Below are 22,757 nucleotides of genomic sequence, written 5' to 3' on the forward strand. Positions count from 1 at the left end.
AATTAGAATTATAGTTGCATTAATAGATTTTAATTGCATTAATCATTTAAAGGAATAGTTAATACACATTAGATCAGAGGACCACTTTCATGTCTGTGGATTAAGAACAGAGCTGGAGTCAGGAGGCGATTAGCTTAGCTTAGCATAAAGACTGGAAGCAGTAAAAACAAACAAACAAACAAACACCTCCAAAGGTGTATTCAGACAGAACGTGAAGCAAATTTTCGCCTTGCATCATTCACGCATATTTGACCGCTGGACCATTTGTGTTTATTCACCCCAAACAACCAAAATACATTACTACGTTAGCTGTATGCTAGCTAGCAACAGACGCACTGACCGTGTCTGTGTCAGCCTCTGACTGAACTCAGAACTCACCAAAAACTCTGGTTCTTTCTGTTATTTCCCCCTATTTCTCTCTCTTTATCCCCTCTCTTCTCTGAATGTTACTAAAGTACATAAACCGCTGGGATACATGAGAATTTCTGTCAAGTTGAAACATTTTAAATTTCGTATTCATGTCAATTCGTGTCGTCGGGAGCAAATTTGCGTTTACTCACATCTTTGCATTGACTTTGTACGTAATTGCAACACATTTAAAATTCACTTTGTGTTCTATCTGAACACACAGTAAAGAAAATGGACACATCAAACTTACTCAAACAGAAAAAACTACAAGGTATGGTTTTAGCATGGGGGGGGGGGGGTAATGACTGAAATGTCTTCTAACAGCTGGGCTCAGTGACAACCCTAGCCCTTTCCACGTTTTACCTGTACAGAGACCAAAAGTAAAAACCTAAACTGTATTTGACAACCCACTAAAGTATAATTGGCTTCAGCCCGGTACTTTGTCAAAACTAAGAAATAGTTCCAGCACATAACTGCCCTTAAAACCCCAAATTGTCCTTTTTACATTTCAGTTTTTGTACATATTAAATGTACAAGGTACAACAAATTAGTTTGTGTTAGAGGTGTTAGTCTGTGTTTTTTTTAAATTTTGGACAGAGCCAGGCTAGCCGCTTACAGTAATGATGCTAAGCTAGGTTAGCAGCTCCAGCTTTATTCTCTTTGTACACATGAGAGTGATTTTGATCTTCTCATCTAAGTCTCGGAAATAAAGCGAGTAAGCATATGTCCCAAAACGTATAACTCTTTCTTTAAGTGGCATGAAGTCCTCACGTTGTTGATGATGAAGCTCAGTTTTTAATTTCTTTTTGAATTGTCAAAAACAAATAATTGAATCATCTAAACTCTTTATCTATTATTAACCTTTTTGATTAGGATAAATTAAACTTATCGGGGTCCTAAAATGTAAATTTGTCTTAATTTAAATCACAGCAATAAGTTAAAGCAGCTTAGTTGTGCATTGACTTTCTGCTGTTTCAAATTGTCTATTTTATTACCGCTCTGTGCTCTTGAATCTTGGATCAACACTGATGTGGTTTACTGTCAGGCACCCGGCCTCCTCTCTCTGCAAAGGTAAAAAGCAGCAGCAGCACTTCAGGTATCCCCCCCTAAACAACCACAGATGTTCTTGGAGGCGAGGGATTTCACTGGAGAGTCAGAAAGGAAATATTACGACCACAATGTGTTCTCGCGGCGTAAAAAAAAAAAAAAAAAAACCCAACTTCAGGCCCTTCTGTGGGTTTGGAAGTTGAGAAGCCTCAATTTGGAGAGGGAAAAAAACATGAAAAAACACCCACACATCTCAGCAATATGCTTTCATCCACAATTCACATAAGTGCCTGGACCTGGGGTTTTTAATGCCACGAGAACTCATTAGTGGTCATGATATTTCCCTTCATACCCCTAAGCCATTGTTAAAGACTCAGCACTGGGTGCTTCCATCTAGAAACACAGACAGGTTTCTGGCTCTGACCGCCTCCATTAATCATAATGTTGGCTGCTCTGTGTTTAGTGAAAACTGTCACGTGTATGATGTCAGTCTGAGTGTTGAGCGCTTGAGAGGTTGCTGATTTCTGGCAGTTGACTGTCTTTCATCACAAACAGGACACAAGGCAGATTTAGGCAGAATTATTGCAGCGTAGCTTCACATTTTCCCAACATTACTAACAGCAAGGGTTTTCCTTTCTCTTTGTTGACGTCAGTCTGTTTATTTTCAACTGTTTAATAGCGCCAAGTGCCAATGTGCAAGTGCATGTTGCATGTCAGAAATTATATGACTATAACCTTTACATTATATGTATTATTCTATTGTTATGTGATGTTATTTAGCGCATTTAACAATTTTCATAATCAATTAATCTGCTATTTATTCATTTTTTATTCACTGATTAATGGTTTAGTCTATGAAATAAAGGAAATTTCTTCATTGTTTCAGGACACTTAAGGCTGCCGTAGTGAAGACATGAAATCCTCCAAATTTGTCTCCATATTAATGTTCTTTCTGTCTTTCCGTCTCTCTGATTGGCCAGGATGAGGGTGTGGTCATTGGAACAGTGTGGGGAGACAGGCGTGGTCCTCCTGGGCTTCCTTACACTGGCGGTGTCTGTGGGGAACCTGTCCACCAGGGGCCTGCAGGTAAACAACACATGCAACAAAACACTGATGACCAACTGTTTTTGTCTTCCACAGTGTTTTTCGGGGAGGGGGATAAAATCCAGTGAGTGTGTGTGTGACACGTTTGACTGGATTGTGCTGATTTATTTAAAAAGTACTATTCTTATATTTTGCTGTCTTTTCAGCCCAGTAAGCATTGTCTTAGTGATCTGCAGTTTAAGTTAAACTTAATACTGAAAGGACAGGTTCACAAGTTTCCCAATCTGTCTTAAACCAGCAGTCAGGTGTCAAAATGAACAGTGAAAGAGGTTTTCCTCGCTGTAATCATTCTTCCTGTTCATACTGGTTGTTAAAAGATCCTTCAAATGTGCTTTCAATGTAAGTGATGGAGGCCAAAATCCACAGTGTTTCCCTGTTGAGCTGCAGGTGGAAGTATAGTAACAAAAAGAGGGACTTTGACACTAAAAAGACTGTAACGTTGAAAGATATCTACTTGATTTGACTCATTTGGATGCTGAAGCTTCATATTAGCTTCAGATAAACTTTTAAATACATTTTTGCACAGAAAGACTGTGGATTTTGTCTCCCATCACTTCCATTGTAAGTGCATTATGAAGGGATCTTCTAATGGTCAGTAGCAAGAAAAACACGTTTTAATGTTCATTTGGGCTCCTGACTGTTGTTTTAAGACACACTTGTAAAATTGTGAACCCGTCTTTTAAATTTATAACTTTATAACTTATATAAATTTGTCTAAATATTGAATCAGGTTGTAGTTACACCTTAGAATATATACACTGAAATGGTCAAACAATGGTCATATATAGCCGAGACATCTAAGAATCTTTCAACCAAATTTATCCCAGTTTTACCTGAATGTCTAAACCTGTTGATCACCAAATCTGGGAAGAATCAGAGGGTCAAAGTCTCTCTCTGGACCAGCTTGTGGTCTACTATCGTTTGACTATCAGTATTTAGTATTTTCACTTGGGATGTTTTGTTCATCGCTCTTTCTGAAAAGCTGAAATATGAAACTGGGATTTTGTTCTAAGGTAAATGGGCAGCAACCTTCTGACTATTGTCCACTGACCACTTTTTCTGTGTCCTGTGTGTGCTACGAATAATCATATAACATGACATTATGACATCTGGCTGGTTTGTTTCACCATTTAGTAGGGATGTACTCAAATACAAATACGTTATTCGGTAAAGCACAAATAGTGGGTTTTTTTTTTTTAAATGAATATTTGTTTCATACAAATATTTTAAAAATTATTTGTTTTTGGGAAGAAAAAAAAACATGTCAAATACCAGCACACAGGTCAGTTATAGTCGCTATCTCAGTCTCTCTCCTCTGCTCCGCTGTTATCTCTATCAGCAGGTCTCAACGAGGGGAGTCACATCCACCTGCTACATGACGCACATTTCCTTATTTGGACATCACTTTAATTTTCATCTTTAATTTTCTAAAATTATAAGCGTAATAAAAACAAAAACAGGATTTTTAAGCCTCTTTCCACTTGTATTCGAATACAAATACAAATAATTTTGCTGCCTCAACAAATACAGATACAAATACAAATACTGAGCTCTCTGTACATCCCTACCATTTAGCCATAGACACATTATCATAACCTTATGTGGTTCTTAAATGTTAATATAATACTTTTTGTTTTACTTTTACTGTATAGTATATGCCCATTTACCTATTTTTATCTATATCTATATTTATTTTATGAAAAGCCAATGAGAGAAACCTTCTATGAGATTGAGTAGTAGATAAGAGCATTGTCTGGATAGTACTAGTGGAACAAAGGCTACTGTAGCTCATAAGTGCGTCAGGACTGCAGCTCTCTGTAAACTTCTGCAGATCAAATCAGTCGCAGCATCCGCACCTGTTGACATTTTCCCTCAACGACGACATGACATGACAAATTAGGAAGAAAAAGTTCCCTCGCAAAACAACACCCACTTCCTCAGCAGTGACATTAAAGTCTTCCAGACTGTTTAGATCAGAGTCACAGCGTCTGGTCATCACCAGTAAGGCTGGAATCACTTTTTCTATTGTCAATCCCTGCTGATGATGATGTTGTCTGACATTTTAACTCTCAGCTGGATCTTTGACTTCACTGCAGTTAATCTTTTCTTTCACTGATTATTAGCATGCCAGTAAAATGAGCAGAAATCTGGCCGGATACTGTGTCTTGATCAGTCAGCCAGTAGGTAACTACATGTAAGTGGATGCAGCTTGTCAAAAAAGGACACCAAATTCATTGATTTTTGAGTCAGGATACAGTAGACTGGGATTTAACCAATACCATGTTGTCTGCATGATGTCCTGCAGGATTTCCACTCTTACCAGTAAACACACAGATGCTTCAGTATTAATAATCTAATGATGTCATATATAATAACATATGAGTCAGAGGGACCAAACCACTACTTTTACTTTAATACTTCAACTACATTTTGCTGCTTTACTTAAGTAGGATTTTTCATGCAGAACTTTTACTTGTAATGGAGTATTTTGACATTGCTGCATTGGTACTTTTACTTAAGTAAAGGATCTCAGCACTTCTTTCACTACTGGTTTTAATGCTTAGATGTACTTTCAGTTGGAAATGTTGCGTTTTAATGTGTTTTAATGCCTTTTATACTTGTTGTTTGGTCCTTTTTTAGGTTTTCCTCCTGTCCTTACTCTTCTTTCTTCAGTGATAGTTGACTCTGCGTTGGTTTGTCTGCCTTGTTGTTGCCTTTTTGTTCTCTTAAACATGGTATTAACATCTTAAAGAGATCATACTGCTAAAAAAATGGCTAAAAATGTCAATTAAAAAATTAAAAGTGTAACCAAACTAAAACATAGTAAAGTAAACACTAACTCGACTAATTTGAGCGCTATGATGGGCTGCTGTCAGTCCACCCGTCATTCCCTCTCTTCACTCTCATGGTCTCTCTGTACCCATCTCTCCTTGCATCTCTCTCACTTACGCTCTCCGTCTGGTATTTCCAGTGTCTCTCGCCCTCTCTCACAGCTGCTCTGTCTCACACCTTTACAAGGAGCTCAGTGCACACATTCCAGCGGTCGCTCTGAAGGATCTGTCTGAATGAAGGGACGCAGCCATCGGTCTGAAATAATGCTGCTCCTGCACATCAGGAATGTGTGAAACCTTGACCATCTTCACACTGTGGAGTCTCAGTAGAAAAACACTCCTGACGCTCATCTACTGTGGTTCTATTTGGCTCTGATGGACTCCTTACAGGCTGTGTTTTACACAGTGGAGTCAGAATACAACAAAAACTATTACAACCACTGCTACTGGTGTTTCTGTCGCTAACACTGTCACAAGTACCACTGCAACGGCTTGTACTAATTCTATTCTGCTTCTACTCCAACTATTATCTCTACTACTAATAACAATAATAATAATAACAATAATTATAATCATTTTTTCATTCTAAATGTGTTTTAAGGATTTTAACCCTCTTGTTGTCCTCGGGTCAAATTTGACCCGTTTTCAAATGTTTTTACATCAGAAATATGGATTTCTTTCATCTAATTGCCTGAAAATCACATGGATGGTTCCATACCACACACTTTGCAAGTAAAAGTAATGATCACTACTTTCATTGAATTTTGGGTGTTTTATTAAAATTTATAGCATCTGTGGACTTTTGTCCTCCCGGGTCAATTTTGACCCGGGAGGACAAAAGTTGCACGGTCGACTGGAAGACAACAGGAGGGTTAAAGCTGAGGCAGCATCAGCAGACCGAATACTAAATGGAAGACTATTCAAAAGCTGAAGATCCAGTACAGAAAACGCTCAATCACCCTTTGAGCTTAACCTGGAACAGCTAACAGGTCTAACCCAGCAGATCTAAGGGGCCTTTTTTGGACAGTAAGGAGTTAAAAGTTCACTGATGTACTCGGGCGCCATGTAAAGCCCATGAGTAGGATTTTAAAATGGAAAGAAACTGGTAACCAGTGCAAAGGGGCTAAAACTGTGGTGATGTGAGAAGAACGTTTGTTCTGCTCAGTCTGAAGCTCCAGCAGCAACAGCAGCAGCATTAAAGCAGGTAAACAAAGAGTTATAATAGTTCAGGCATGAAGATATTAAGCATGAAAAATGTTTTGGTATTTGCTAGAAGACAACATGGTTCAGATCTTGGAAAGATTCCTGAGTTGATAAAAAACATGATTGGAATAATTTTTTGGTGTGTTGTTTGAAGTTTAGCTTGCTGTCAAAGATAACACCACCAGTGAACCCACTGCCCTTTAAAGGACCAAGCAGCGGCTGGACTGGTTTATGGAGGTGCTCAGGACTGATGATAAGGACAAAAACATTTGTGACATTCAATCTCTCACACCAGCTAAACAGCCCTGTTTACTTTTTTTTTTTTGTACCACTCCCATTAATGCTATGACAACCACTTCTACTGCTACTTTTGCTGGTGTTACTCAGCAACTACAACATGGCCAAAACATGGTTGAATTTAGGCTGTTATGGCAACAGCAGCAGTACTGTGGCCCTTTTGAAAAAGAGAGCATTACTTTCACTGAAGTTTCCCTTGGATGAATAAAAGTTAAAAAAGTAACCAACCACATGAAAGATGTATTATTTGGAGTGAGGCAGAATTGGGATTCTGGCCCAAATGCAACAAATCAGATGTAATCTGCTTGTAGGGATACAGACAGGCGTGGCTGTTGGCTCGCTTGGAGGATGTAAAACCTGAACTCAGTGATTAAGCTCGAGTCTACCACATGGCTACTGTCTCGTTGCATTCAGATGGATTCATCGCTCAGTCCCAGTGCTGTATCGTATCATAAATCAAACAAAATCACATGTTATTTGATTAAACTCTTCACGCAAAACTGCTAGGAGTGCACAGCTGTAGAAAAAGATAAATGAAATAGCGAAAGTCTTCTGATTTGATCGACAACAACTGTCAAATGAATTGCCGCTGTTTGTGTGTGTGTGTGTGTGTGTGTGTGTGTGTGTGTGTGCAGGAGGAGGGCGTGGCCTCCAACAGTCTGGAGGAGGAGCTGGAGGTGACCACATACTGGTGGGGGGAGTGGGCCAAGTGGACGGCCTGCACCCGCACCTGTGGAGGAGGAGTGATGGCACAGGAGAGACACTGCCTCAAACAGAGGTCAGTCAGCCCACACACACACACACACACACACACACACACACACACACACACACACACACACACACATTAATGCATGTGTTGTACACGCACCCTCTACTTCAGCAGGGGAAACAGTCAACTCCTCTTTTTTGCAAGCAAACTAGAATAAATCAAATTTAATCGAGTAATAGATTTAAGCTGAACTGGAGATGACAGATCTCAACCTGATATAATACCTAATATTGTTTCATTATATCCAATCTTTTGTTTTAAAATATGCTGTTATTTCTCCAAATGTTTGTTTTCTGTCCAAAGAAAGAAAGTTGCTGCTGGGAAGGACAACATGACTTGTACAGGAACCGCTAAGAAATATCACCTCTGCAACACTAAAGTGAGTCACACACTCTTCCAGCTAATTTCTCATCTCTTTATTTCACGTCTTCATTAAAAAAACAAACACAGTCCTTCTGACTGGCTGACAGTGGGAGGACTGTGGTTGTACCGGGCAGCTCTCAGGCCCGACTGTATGTAGCTGTTTGAAAGAGAAGCCGGGCGGGGGCTCGAAAAATGATCGTGCGTGGTCAGAAAAACCGTCCCTGCTCAAATAAACGCTTCAAAAGAATATATTTGTATAACATACTGTCAAACCGAGTCTTAACAAGTGTGAAACAGACCTGTTTTAATGATCTGTGTTGTCTCTCTGTTCTGCAGGAATGCCCTGCCACTGGGAGGAGTTTCAGAGAGGAGCAGTGCTGGTCCTTCAACTCCCAGCTTTACAATGGGAGGAACTATCAGTGGAAACCTCTGTATCCTGGTATAATAACACCCACAAAACGCCTTGACAGCCTTTTTTTTTACCGCAGTAAACGAACCAGAGGTGACTGAGGTCTTTGCTGCTCAACATGCATTACCTCCAAATCAGTAGCATACATGTATACCGGCTATAATCGATATTTTTTATAATAACACAGCTGTCAGTGTGTAATATGTTAGTCGTGGCTCGTAGTGATGAACCTACAGAGAATTATCAGCGACTCTGCAGCTCCTCTCGGCTTCACGGAGCTTTATAGCGAGTTTCATCTCATTGTTTATCTGTCCGGCAGCAACTTTACTGCTCAGCGCTCTCATGGCAGCGCTGTTTTCAGAAGAAAAGCTCTAAAAAGCCACTGTACACTACCTGCTCAGCACCAAACAGCAAACAGACACAGTTAGCTGTAGACTAGCTGGTGAACATAGTGGAGCATTTAGCAGCTAAAGAGCCAGATATTTCCCTCAGGAGTTGGTAGAGAGTGAATATTGGACTTACATTCACCAGGTGGACAGAAACACGACTCCAACTGTTTGCAAACATATTAGCCGTAATAATTCATAAGGCCATAATAAGGCTGTGGGTTTACTGCAGTTTTAAGCTACAACAACGTCCTTAATAAAAGCAGAAGTAGCAGAAACAGAAATAGAAATAACAGTATAAGTAATGCAGAAGTAATAATGTCAGTTGTAGTAAAAGAAATCGTTGTGTTAACTGAAGTGATCAGAAACGTATAATTAAAAGTAGTAATTGTCTCATTTTGAGCGTTGGCGGTAAGAAGACAGTGACCTCTGACCTGTACTGTGCCGTCCATCTCCAGACGACTACGTTCACATCTCCAGTAACCCCTGCGACCTCCACTGCACCACAACCGACGGCCAGAGGCAGCTGATGGTGACGGCGCGAGACGGCACTTCCTGCAAGTACAGCAGCTACCGCGGCGTCTGTGTGGACGGTAAGTGTGAGGTGAGTCCAGCTTCTTATTTACTTTGTACCTGTTTTTACTTCCTCTTAACACATGTATGTGATTTTACTAAACCACAGAATGAAAATGCCGTCGTTATCAACTCCAGTTTCTGTTTTTTGTAGCGTTGCTGAAGTTTGTGCGACAAACAGACATGCAGCTGCAGACAAACAAACAAACAAGTAAATAAGTTAGAGGTAACTTTTGCAGTAAAATGGTGATGTGTTTGAACAAACCTTTACTACTAATAAAGGTTTGTTGAGAGCGTTTAAAGGGTGTTGAGACATTGGTGTCGGTGTCTTATTTCCAACAACACTCAAAATAAAACTATTTATTCATTTCTTGCACTGCAATGTAATGTGCTGTCATTTTTATTCTCCTGTTTTATTCTTTTTTTAGCTTAATATGTTTTATTTTACTGTTTCCTATGTAAATGTTTTAAATGTCTTTTTATTTTGTCTTTTTTTTGTTTATCTTAATGTTAATGTCTATTATGTCTCATGTAAACTACTTCAGATTTCCTCGTTGTTGAAAGCTTCTATAAAAATAAACTGCATGACTTTTCATAAACATTCTACTGTTAAATGTTTTTAGTGTTTAAAAAATGAAAAATAAAATCAGATTTGGTTATTTGTTTTCTCCCTTGGCATCGCAACAGTTTCTCCTGTCCTCTTTAGATACAATAACTGTCAGTCAGACGCAATGTTTAATAAGAAACAGCCGCGTCAAGCTCTATGAAAATTATTTTTTACACAAAAGATTACTCATATGCTTTAAAAACAACACATTTGTTTGTGACCAGTGTTTATTTCCATTTGATAACATGTGTTCATAATTTGAACTTTCTAAAGGCTGAAAGAAAACGCAGAAACATCTGATGTGACGGCATGAAATAAAGATGACAACACACACAAAAAAAACCTTTATATAAAAAACTGAACACAGTATGTTGACAGTAAACATGAAGAGTTGAAGTGTCAGTAACACAGATCAGTGATTTCTTTTAAGTCTCTTCTTAAAACATACTTTTATCAGAGAGCCTTTTGAACTGTCTTATAGTTTTGTTTTTATTTCTCTTGTTTTATCTTATTCTAAATTGGTTTTCTCTGTTTTTTTTAAAACCTAATGATTTTATGATTTGTCTGTTTTGTATTTTACTGCCTTTGTGAAGCATTTTGTTCACTTTATTCTTAAGATGAATCATTTAATGTCACACGTAATGTTTTTCAATCACTTTCCCAAAAGACGGAGCAACACGACTGAATGAATATTATCATTAGAAATACTTCTGCGTCGTCACCGTTATTACAAGTAATTCAATATGTTTATAATTCATTCGTGATATTTTTTATTCCATCCTCTCTACTTCCACTTCCTTCTTCTTCGCTGCTCAGCCGATCGGATGTGACGGCGTACTCTTCTCCTCCAACATCCTGGATAAGTGCGGCGTCTGTCAGGGCGACGGCAGCAGCTGCAGCAGAGTCACCGGAAACTTCCGCCGCGGCGCCACGACTCTGGGTGAGCGTCGCTTCCTGTCTGACCACAAAAGTTTTAAGAAATATTTATTCTGTGATTTACATTTTAAGATCTGGATGTTAACACTTAAACATTTAGAGAGAAACTGAGTTGATTGCAGTCATTATGAGATAAATAAGTTGACGCTCACCTTTTGCCGTTTCCTGTCGTCAAGGTTACTCCTTTATCACTCAAATCCCTGAAGGATCATGGGACATCCAGATCATTGAGAGGAAAAAGTCTGCTGATGTTCTAGGTTGGCATTTGCTAATATCTACAGTATATCTGTGTCTTGATTTCATATATTATGCTCTCAAAAAGACAAGCGTTTAATGGAAATGGTTCGTTTTTACTAGAATCTGAGTTTTGTGTTTCTCTCGTTTCCCAGCTGTGACCGATCAGGCCGGCAACTTCTTCTTCAACGGGGCCTACAAGGTGGACAGTCCCCAGAACTTCCACGCTGCAGGCACCGTCTTCAAATACCGCCGACCCATGGACGTGTACGAGACCGGGATCGAGTACATTGTCGCCAAAGGGCCCATTGACCAGGCCATCAATATCCTGGTACAACTCTCCTTCCTCCCTCTGTCCACCAGTCTCACTTTAACTCCTCCTCCTCCTCCTCATCTTTTGCCTCTTCATCTTCAAACTTCATGTGTAATAGGAGATAAGAGTAACGGTCAGCAACTACATTGTAAATTAAACTGGGAAGTAACCATGTAAACACCGCTGCAGTGGTAAAGAGTTGTTGTGCAACTGAGCACTCAAACGGATTCAGAGAGAATTTAGGAAACGTTTTACTGGCTGTTGAAGTCCAAACAAATGAAAATCAATATAAAAGCAATCCGGTTTTTGGCTGGACTGCAACAGCGGGGCGAATGTCTGTTACTGACTGAGTGATGAAGTTACACTAATGGTCGGCCAAAGGCAGCCAAAGCTAAGTATCCCAGAATGCATTTTGCACCAACCGACAGCAGTGCTGGAGATTAAACTGTTGTAATTTTCACTGTAGGACTGTTAATATGTCAATTTATTGAATTTTAATATTTTTTCAGGCTAGAAAGTAAACATTTAGATTCCCAATATGTGGTCAGTTTATCCAAATAACACCTATTTTTTCTGATGTTTTTGGAGACGTGAGGAGCTGCTGACCGGGTGTCAGCTACTAGCAGTCTATGGTGAGCGCATAGTGCCACGATTACCCACCGAAGGAGACTCTGTCATGTGACATTTACGTGAGAAGAGGATCTGTGCGTCGCCAGTGTGACTTTCTGTCAATTTCCACATGTTACATGCGTCTAGTGTCTTTTCAAAATAAAGCATTTCCAGGTTCATAGTAAATAAAATAAAAAAGCAATACAACAAATACATTTAGGAAGGAAACACACTGTGTTGGGGTCTGAAGGATAAATTATCAATAGGCTGAGGTTGGTTGAAGTCAAGCTTCTCTTTAATTCAAACAGAACATATGTAACAGACACAGTTAGCATTAATGATTAACCTGATAGTTACTGCATTAAAACTATTTTCGGGTTGTGGGTAAATGAAATAATTTATAAAACACACTGAAAAAAAGCTTCAATCTTAACTCAACCCTTCTTTCAACAGCACCATATAGTCTACACTCAAAATCTGGCACAATGTATTTTATGTATTTTTAATGTTTTTTCTTATGTGTGCAGCAACTTGAGTCACAACTACTTTATCAAAAGTGCTTTACTAATAAATAAACAAAACAAACATCTTAAAAATGCTGCCGTCTGATGGTAACCAGACGACATACAAATTAAAAGCCCTCTAGCGTGAATGTAACGTAATAAAATCAAATTATTTACACAAACTTCCAGAGGCAAGAATATCCTTTGATATCTCAAAGCGTCTGCATCAGCGTGTGGCTGACTCTGAGGGCTTGTAGGGTTTTTTCTTTCTTAATTTGCAGTCCTTTTTACATGTTTAATTTGTTTTATTACCTAAATCCTTCTCTAAAGGCCAGTGGAACTCATCTACACCACTTTGTTCGGTGTAGTAACCTCCTCTGTGTCTGTAAAGGAACTCTGACCCCCCTGCCCTCCTACCTCTAACCCCCCCCCTGTGAATGTGCACATTAATGAAAGGCAAAAAGTTACTCCTAATTACACTGTAATATTCAACTGAATCTCCCTAAATCCCTTTAAATTACAGAAACAAAGACATATTTGTTGTTATGGCCTTGGCAGTCCTCGCTGGCTAATTGTATAATAAGAAGCCCAGGATTTTAAGCTTAAGGCTGCTGTTCTTAACTCTTGAACTTCATAAAGGTCACTCTGATTAAGACTGCTGACTCATGAAGCAGCTTTTTGGCAGAGCAGCAGAGACTGCCAACACTTACAGCAACAACAGACAAAAGTGAAAACAGAGTCTGGTCAGATATTTCCTGGCAGCGAGATGCTCTTGTGTGATTAAAGATGTGATGTTGTAGGAGTGAAGCCCCTGCAGCCCATTAGAGATGCCCAAAATAGGTGTGTCATTGCCTTTTTTTTTTTTTAAGAGTGCCTGTCTAATGGCTAAGATGTAAATATAATGCAGACATGATTGTGAGTCTGTGTCTCGCTCTGATTGAGTGCAGGCCTTGTGTTCTGACAGTGGCCATATATCCCGAGCAGCATCCACATCACGAGCCAGGTTTGATAGATCTCTCTGCAGGATGCTGGAACACAGAGCTGCTCGCAGACGCTCGCTGCGACTCTGCTGGTTCATCTCTGCTCTCACGGAGCTTTTATCATCAGATGGACCCGTAGGAGTCTGGATGATATCTGATATTTATCTCTCGTCATATGGATCAGACTGTCCTGGATGCTTAGTGAGCCAAGATGCATGCAAACTGCAAAATATCTTCTTGTCAAGTCAATGTTTTGACTTTACTTGAGTGTATTGTTTCAATTACTACCTTAAATCAAGTTTTATTGTCCTTGATTCGAGTGCATTAACCAGCCTTAGTGTTCCTTTTAGAAGATACAGACACTAATCTATAGAAAAGTAATGAAACTAGTAGATATCTGTCCAAAACTTGCTGCATAAGATGATTTTTATACTTATTTTAAGAAAATAAGGTATCTTATTATTTACATGTGTTCATTCATACTGTAAATAAAAAGTCCACCTTTGACCTTTGAGTGTTTTGTCAGATGAAAAAAGGGCAGTGGTATTATTTTAAACACACTGTCCACCTTAAATTTTACATTTTATACTGTATTCTGTTATATTTAGATTTAAATTTTTGTGTTTTTAATCAAGAGTGCACCTGGTTCAAGTATTTCATTGTATAAATCCCTGTGGTTTATATACAGACGACAATAAATCAGACCTCAAATTGAATTTTAATTTAAATATGAGGATGCATCGCTCCGTATAATTATATCTCCTTTCAGGACAGGTTCACAGTTTTCTCAAGTGTGTCTTTAAGCAACAGACAGGTGTCCATATGAACACTGAAACAGGTTTTCCTCGCTGTAATCATTCCTCCTGTTCGTACTGGCTATTAGAAGTAGAAGTCAAATGTGCTTTCAGTGTAATTGATGGAGGAAAAAATCCACAGTCCTTGTTTTGATCAAAAATCCACAAATAAACTGGATGTCTTCCACAGTTACAGTCTTTTTAGTAAAAAATGTCCCTCTTTGTGTCTCGAAGGACAGTGTTTTCCTCTTCAGCTGCAGTGGAAGGATCATAACAAAAAGAGGGAATTTGGCACTAAAAAGACTTTAACTTTGAAAGATTTTGACTTGATTTGACTCATTTGGACAGTGAAGCTTCATATTAGCTTCAGATGAACTTTTAAATACATTTTTGCACAGAAGGAGGACTGTGGATTTTGTCCCCAATCACTTACATTGTAAGGTCATTATGAAGGGATCTTCTAATGGTCAGTATGAACAGGAAGAATGATTACAGCAAGAAAAACATGCATCAATGTTGATTTGGGCTCCTGACTGTTGTTTTAGGACAGAACTTAAAAACTGTGAACTTGTCCTTTGAGTACATGTAAATGCGCTGACTGAGGGTTATTGGTGTAGAGGTGATCGATGACAGGGTTTCACAAAGTTGAAGGGGGAGGAGGAAAGTCTGAGGCTGAAAAGGGAAAAAAAAGCCGGTGTCAACATGACAATGAGGCACAAAAGTTTCAGAGTTGTTGTGTGAACAGAATAAACTAAACATGAAGTTGAACATGAGGTTGGACAGAAATAACAGACTCTCTGTACAAAGTCTTTAATTGTAAATTTGCTTCAGTTTGTATTGATCCTGGTTTTGTTTCTGACTTTCCTTGTTACTTACTTACTTTAAGCCTGTGACCCCACTTTGGGCATAGGCCGCCAACAAAGGCTCTCCAGGCATCCCGGTCCTGGGCCAATTTCTCCAGCTGTCCCCATGTATGGCCAGTTCTCTTCACGTCTGCCTCCAGGTCACGGCGCCAGGTGTTTCTTGGTCTGGCTCTTTTCCTTTTCCCTTGTGGATTCCAAAAGAGAGTATGTCTTGTGGTTCTGGATGTAGACTTGTGAAGAGTGTGACCAATCCGTCTCCGTCAGCGTCTTTGGAGGATTTCTTCCTCTGCATGCTGCTGTCTTGTTAGCTACTCTGCTTGTTACTGATCTTTATGCAATATGAAATAACCTGATCTTTAGTTTCATTTCTCACTCTCCTCTCATCACTCAGGTGTGGAACCAGAACGGTCGCACGCCGTACATCACCTACGAATACACCGTCCTCCGAGACTCCCTGCCCCCTGTCCCACCTCCTCCTGTCTACACTGGAACGGACACCTCAGCCGGGGAAGTCTCTGTGGAGGTGGGAGGTATGCTGGCCCCCAACAGCAGCCTTTACGACCAGACAGCCCCCGACGGCCAGTTAGAGCCGGGTGGTGGCGACGGACAGAAGGGCCAAGAGACCAACGAGGTGTATGAGGAGACGGCGGACATCGACTGCGACCAGGATGGAGTACCTGCACCAAAATTTACAGGTAGGGACTGCTGCATGTAACACCTTTGATATGTCTGGTTGTGTGACTCTGAAACATTTCAGACACCATATCTAACAAGACAGTAACACTGCCAGGGTCAGAAGCATAAGGGTTTGATTTCTACCAAAATCCTAAAAATGTATGCATTGAAGGTAGAAAGACTACAACTATTTAATGCGTATCACAGAGAGTTTTCCTGGAGCCCTTCAAATTCCTTGTTTTGTCTGACCAGCAGACCAAAACCCAAATATATTCAATGTACAATAATATAAAAACAGAGAGAAACAGCAAATCACAGTTTTTGATTTATAACTGACTTAAATTACTTGATTATCAAAACCGATTAATTTTCTGTCAGTTGGCTAATTGGTTAATTGGCTAATCATTTCAGTACTAGATGGAAGTACTTTCAAGTACTTTCTGGAGATTTTTTTACCCTCATACTGAAGATGAATAATGTGCTGTATGCTCGGTTCAAGGCATCAAGGGTAAATGGACTGCACTATGTATCACTTTTTTACCTTAACTGACAAAGCGATTTATGATTTGTGCAGTTTTTGCAGCTACCTTAACCCTAACCCCAACCCTAACCCTAACCCTAACCCTTAACCCTCATCCTAACCCCAACCCCTAACCCTAACCCTAACCAATTCATGCCTAACCCTAACATTAACCTAATCTCAATTGACACCTTACCCCTAACCTTAACCGGGACCTCTGAAATGACATTTTGCCGCATTAGGACCAGGTTTTGGTCCCCATGAGGACTATTGGTCCCAATAAGGTCAGTGTTTATACCAGAAACGGTCTCCACAAGGTAACAAAAACACGTACCAACACGTACGCACCAATGGCAGTAGAGCTGCCATGCAAGGCACCGGTCTGTCCATAGGTTCAGTGTCTGGCTCAAGGACAATCTATCTATATATCTATCTATCTATCTATTGGTCTATCTATCTATCTATCTATCTATTGGTCTATCTATCTATCTATCTATCTATTGGTCTATCTATCTATCTATCTATCTATTGGTCTATCTATCTATCTATCTATCTATTGGTCTATCTATCTAAACCCTTGGTGGTCAAGGTTAAATTGAAGATATTTCTCTTTATCTAGTCAAGTCAAGTCAAGTTATTTGTACAGCCCATTGTCACAAATCACATATTTTACAATCTGTACACCAATACAACATCCTCTATTCTTAGACCCTCAATTCGGAAAAGGAAAAACTTCCCCCATGGACAGACCATGTGACCTCTGATGACCTAGATTTATACTCTTAAATATTAGAGGTCATAGACAGGCTGAACTAATCATCTGTGAGATTTTCAAATGAATCTGCCAACAACTTTGGTAATAAGAGGTCATTGCTTTGATGTTCAATAAAGCCTTGACACAAACACCAATGTAACAGTAAGGAACACAGTGTAGATTACAGCAAATAAACAGTGTTGCAGATCCTCTGAGAAATAGGTCTGATACTTTTTCCTCTATGTCTGCTTGTGCCAAATAGTGACATATTCTGTATGAGCACTACTCTCCTCACTGTGACATATACAGTATCCAAAACAGCCCTTTCATCATGCCAGTGCACTTAAGCCATCAGCGCTCTGCTCGCTCTTTTATCGCGTGCCATCTGCCACACCGCTCACCTGAGAGCTATAAGGGGAAGTTATTAATGTAACTCCTCACTCCCCGCTGTGCTGAGCTTCCTCGTGGCGAACAATGAGGTCAAAACCTAAATGTCAAATATCACACTGTATCTATTTCAGTCCAGTTATTACAGTTGGTTGACTGAAATATGCTCCTGGTAACAATGAAACGGTGGAAGCGTTGAGTCTGAAAAAGTCCCTTTTTTAACATTAATCAACAAACATTTTTGATTAGGATTCATTAAATTAGATTATTAAAGAGTTGTGACCAACATGTATACTGATCGGGACTGTTTCTAAATTAAACTTAAACTTATATTTGACATTTCTGAACCGTAATTTCTCGTAACTTATCAACAGCCATACTTAAACATTGGTGACAAGCTAATATGCTGTGCTGATATATTGATCGGATGCCGAGAGAGAAAAAGAGTGTGTGAGAAAGGGAAAGAAACCTAAAAACTCAGAGGGTGGTTCTGTGGTCCGTTGGTAGATGAGACGAAACAGGTCAGATTTTTAATCCTCTCTCTCGCTGAGACTCTTTTCCTGTGTGTGTGTGTGTGTGTGTGTGTGTGTGTGTGTGTGATGGCCTTTTAGAGCTCTGAATTATTCATGCTACAGACACATAAAGAGGATCAGGAGCAGATGAAAAATTCAGTTTTGCGGTGTGTTCTCCTTTTAAAAATGGCTGCATCACAAACATGAGCGGTAATGGCCTTCCTGCGGGCTCTTAGCTCGCTCAGCTGACTGCCGAGGCCATTACACCACCGCTTTGGGTGGTGAGATGAGATGGAGAGGTGCTTGAAAGGCTCATCATGCACTTTCTACACAGACTGATGTCATACTACACACCACATGCTGAGTTTCTCTTCTCATTTTCTTTCTTCTTATCTCTCTGTGATATTTTTTATTTCATTCAGTCTTTTAGAAATTTCCTGCAAAAAATGTTGTTTTAAATTATGAGCTCTGGAGTTAAATGTATAGTACGGACCAGCACATACCTACTTATCAGCCTGTGAATAAATCCTTCCTTTGTGATGCTTATATTGTTCAGTTTTTGATGCCTGTGTCAGATAGAAGTCGACTCAACTCTGTGGTTATCTATGAGACCAGTGGTGGTGATGGTGATCTATTGGACTGCATTACATTGAGGCCTTCTAGCCCCCATTAGAAACCCAGTTAAAAAAAACCCTTAAAGTACATTTTACACCCCTTTTGATCACTCTTAAGCATCTTTAGGTTGTTCGATTAAAGGGTAGGTTCACAATTTTTCATGTATGTCTTAAAACAACAGTCAGATCCTCTTCAAACATGCTTTTAATGTAAGTGATTGTTGTTTTTAAATATATGGACCTTTCTTTATAGTTTAATTAGTCCAACATTATGTTTTTTTTAATTATTTGGCTTAATTCTTCTTGGGTTTTGTCTAAAAACAAATAAAATTGTATTAAATGGACAGGATTTGTAATGACATAACATTTAGTGATATTGACCTGGAGTTGACTCAGTTTTGTTATATACTGTAAATTCAAAGACTGAACTTTATAAGATTCACAGAGACAGAATGTTTTGCAGGGCTGTTGAATTGGCATTAGGTTGTACAGCTGTACTTAATAAAGTGGTGCCTTAGTGTACAAGAAATGAATTCCCACTGAAAACAAATATGGGCCAGACAACAGCTGCAAGTCACTCAAGCCAAGCTGAATATGTAAATTAGTACAAACATGCTTAAAAACTACTTCACAGTTTGTGCTTTGAATAAAGATGTATTTTTGCACTTTTATCCATCAGAAGGAAATAGCAGCCATACAGGAAGCACTGCTCACCCTGCCCCTGCCGGGGGGCCCCTGGACGCAGGACCAGACTCCCCAAACCTCATCTGGAGGGTCCTCCTGGATGGCCGAATAGGCCCAGATGAGCTGCTTATTAACATCTCAACCAATCAGCTGCTGACAGAAGGAGACAGTTTGTTCTCATCGGAAGTGGGACCAGTGGAGGTGGAACTGAGCAGCCTGGAGCGAGACAGTCTAAATGACACGTTGGAGTTCACTCTGGGTCGCAAACGCAACGACAGCGGAGATGCTCCCTATCAGAACAAAACAGTGCAGAGTGGTGGGAGGACCTCCAGCCGCTCCAACAGAACCAGGTAATCCAACTGACAAACAAAGTACATCAAATCTGAACTGAGTTTGTCTAAAGCTTACACACAGCAGAGTTCTACTGTTCACAGTTTCAATCAGGTTTGGGCTCCCAAAAAGCCTTTTCCATTCAGAGAACTGGACACTCGTTTCCTCTAAAGACTTCCTCGGAGACACAGTAGCCAAATGAACACAGGCGGTGAAGGAGGCAGCAAGACAAGACAACAACACAGGGAAGCGAGCAGCAGCGAGAACATTGCAAGGCAGCAGGAGAAGCAGACGGAACAATGAAAAACACAGGCAGGTGCAGTAAGCCAGACAGGCAGATTATCAGGTAGAAAACAAAACATGCAGTGAGGCAGGAAGGGCAGAAAAAAGCGAGTGAGACGGTGAGAAAAAGACAAGAAACAAAGCAAGACGACAGGAGTGCAGGCAGCAAGGCGAGCAAGTAGAGGAAAGTATTGTACCAGGCAGACAAGTAGACAAACAACCAGTTACAAAGAAAAGCAGCAAGACAGATTTATTACAAGGCAATTAAGACAGATAGACAGGTAGGAAAAACAGCCAGCTAGGATTGCAGACAAACAGACAGGTAGACAGACAACAGTAGAACAGACTGATATGTGGTTTGTCAGGCAACAGAGTAGTTAGATTGATATGCAGGCAGTGAGGCTGGTAAATAGGTAGATATACACACTGTAAAGCTATTAGGCAGGTTGACAGACAGGCAGTAAGGCAGCGAGACAGAAAACACAGTTAGACAGGTAGAAGGGCAGTAAAATGGTGAAGACAAGTAGACTGCCTGGTTGTGAGGCAGTAGGCACTGTAGATAAGCAGACAGTAAGGTAAACAGGTAGATAAACAGGCTGTAGGAGAGACAGAGAGGTAAATATACACTACGGGCAGTAAGACAGGTAGATATACAGGCTGAAAGTGAGGCAGACAGGTAGATATACAGGCTGTAGAGAGACAGACAGGCAGATATATAGGCTGTAAAGAGACAAACAGGTAGATAAACAGACTGTAAAGAGACAGACAGGTAGGTAAACAGGCTGTAAAGAGACAGACAGGTAGATATACAGGCTGTAAAGAGACAGACAGGTAGATATACAGGCTGTAAAGAGACAGACAGGTAGATATACAGGGTGTAAAGAGACAGACAGGTACATAAACAGACTGTAAAGAGACAGACAGGTAGATATACAGGCTGTAAAGAGACAGACAGGTAGATATACAGGCTGTAAAGAGACAGACAGGTAGGTAAACAGGCTGTAAAGAGACAGACAGGTACGTAAACAGGCTGTAAAGAGACAGACAGGTACGTAAACAGGCTGTAAAGAGAGAGACAGGTAGATATACAGGCTGTAAAGAGACAGACAGGTAGGTAAACAGGCTGTAAAGAGACAGACAGGTACATAAACAGACTGTAAAGAGACAGACAGGTAGATATACAGGCTGTAAAGAGACAGACAGGTAGATATACAGACTGTAAAGAGACAGACAGGTAGATATACAGACTGTAAAGAGACAGACAGGTAGATATACAGGCTGTAAAGAGACAGACAGGTAGACCTGGCAGGTTTTTGCATTCATCATATTTATAATTCATGTTGACTTTGCTGCTCTGTGTCCAAACACGGCTTCACCAGTTCTGCAGCCAGCAGCTATAAAACACACGATGACACGCCCTTTCCTCTGAGAGACAGAGAGAGAGAGAGGAGAGGAAACGAGCCGAGCAGAGGAGCTCAGAGGGGGGGAGCGGGGAAATGCAGCCACACTTAGAAACAAATAATTCAAGGTATTCGCAAGAAAAGTGAAAAATATGATGCAAAGGGGAAGAGTGTTTCTGTCAGACTGGAGTCACCTCTGGGGAGAAAATAATGTGCAGGAATCAGTCTGGCTTACATGGAGAGATGCCGGCGAGGTATAACTCAAAGTGCCTGTGATTTTTAAATAAACGTCTGGAGGCTGGCGGAGGCAACGACCGGTGTTATGACAAGAATGTGCACATGACTTTTATGTGATGTGATGAAAAAACAAACTGCATCTGCTGGGACGCAGGCTGTGAATCAGCTGTCACACTGTGGTCGTCTGAGGCCTGGGAGACTCTCTCACTGTGTGAGTGTGTGCTTCACGCTCTGCACTTCTAGTATATCCTTAAATATCCTTAAAGGAATATTTCACTGAAAATCTATCATTTAACTCTTACAATGTGGCTCTGAAAAAGTCGTACTGTAGTCAGTTTGGATTCCCGGCAGTTACAACGGTTCATTTTATAGACACTTAAAACCACTCCTGCACTGGGCCCCGTTCTTTAGATAAACGAGTTACCCAGATTAGACTGTTGACGATTTGACACAAATCTGGATCTTTTGGTTCTTTGAAGCTGGCTTGAAATTCATCTGGAACTGTCGCAACAATTCCTTAAGCCCAAACCTGCAAAAGTACAGCTTATGGACAGTTCAATAAGGAGAGATCAATTGGAAGTGCATAACAATATTTATTGATGTGACGAAAAGAGTTTTGATAGGATAGGATCCCCCCCACCCCCTCTCAAAGTCTATACACTGGTGGTGGTGGATGAAAACCTTTGGATGAGTCTCTCTGGATACCATGGAGGTCATGGTGGTGATGGGCAGGAGGTGGGTTGTGCAATAGTGCGTCTAAAAGACAGAATGACATATATGCAGCAATATTTAAAGAGCAGCATCTGGGGGCTGATTGGCTTGAGGAAGGAAGGGCGGAGAAAGATCGCCGGTCAGGTGTGGTGACGTCAGAATTGTGAATGAAGGGATTTTGACAGCGTGGGAAAGCAGAAGTGACAGAGAGGAACAGAAAAAGGAGGGAAATACACATTCACTCATGGTGGAATATACGCAGAATGGTATATTTGAACACTAAATTAATTTCAGAATTCAGTTGCTGTAAATTGTTTATGTAATTAAAGCTGCTTTTTGGTAGTTTTAGTATGGTTTCATTTTCATGGCGGGTTTATATTTATCACTTAAACGTCTCTTGCATGTCCAATGAGGAGAAC

At 40.2% G+C, this 22,757-nt stretch overlaps 1 protein-coding gene across 6 annotated transcripts in view; it reads left to right on the forward strand.

The window, feature by feature from the left end:
• adamtsl2 (ADAMTS-like 2) overlaps positions 1-22,757 on the forward strand; it is a 44,347-nt gene that overhangs the window by 12,745 nt on the left and 8,845 nt on the right. For 3 of the 6 annotated variants that reach the window (XM_042420328.1, XM_042420330.1, XM_042420332.1), the window contains exons 2-11: positions 2,436-2,541; positions 7,526-7,668; positions 7,966-8,041; positions 8,362-8,464; positions 9,279-9,424; positions 10,817-10,940; positions 11,113-11,193; positions 11,326-11,501; positions 15,624-15,927; positions 19,374-19,728. In XM_042420328.1, coding sequence (XP_042276262.1) covers positions 2,437-2,541; positions 7,526-7,668; positions 7,966-8,041; positions 8,362-8,464; positions 9,279-9,424; positions 10,817-10,940; positions 11,113-11,193; positions 11,326-11,501; positions 15,624-15,927; positions 19,374-19,728 — 1,613 coding nt within the window. In that variant the 5' untranslated portion in view covers position 2,436. Of the gene's footprint in view, positions 1-649; positions 680-1,410; positions 1,505-2,435; positions 2,542-7,525; positions 7,669-7,965; positions 8,042-8,361; positions 8,465-9,278; positions 9,425-10,816; positions 10,941-11,112; positions 11,194-11,325; positions 11,502-15,623; positions 15,928-19,373; positions 19,729-22,757 lie in introns of those variants that run through there. The other 3 variants (XM_042420331.1, XM_042420326.1, XM_042420327.1) reach the window with 3 other exon arrangements.

This window comes from Thunnus maccoyii, chromosome 9, assembly GCF_910596095.1.
Source record: "Thunnus maccoyii chromosome 9, fThuMac1.1, whole genome shotgun sequence".
In the NCBI taxonomy this organism is placed as follows: Eukaryota; Metazoa; Chordata; class Actinopteri; order Scombriformes; family Scombridae; genus Thunnus; species Thunnus maccoyii.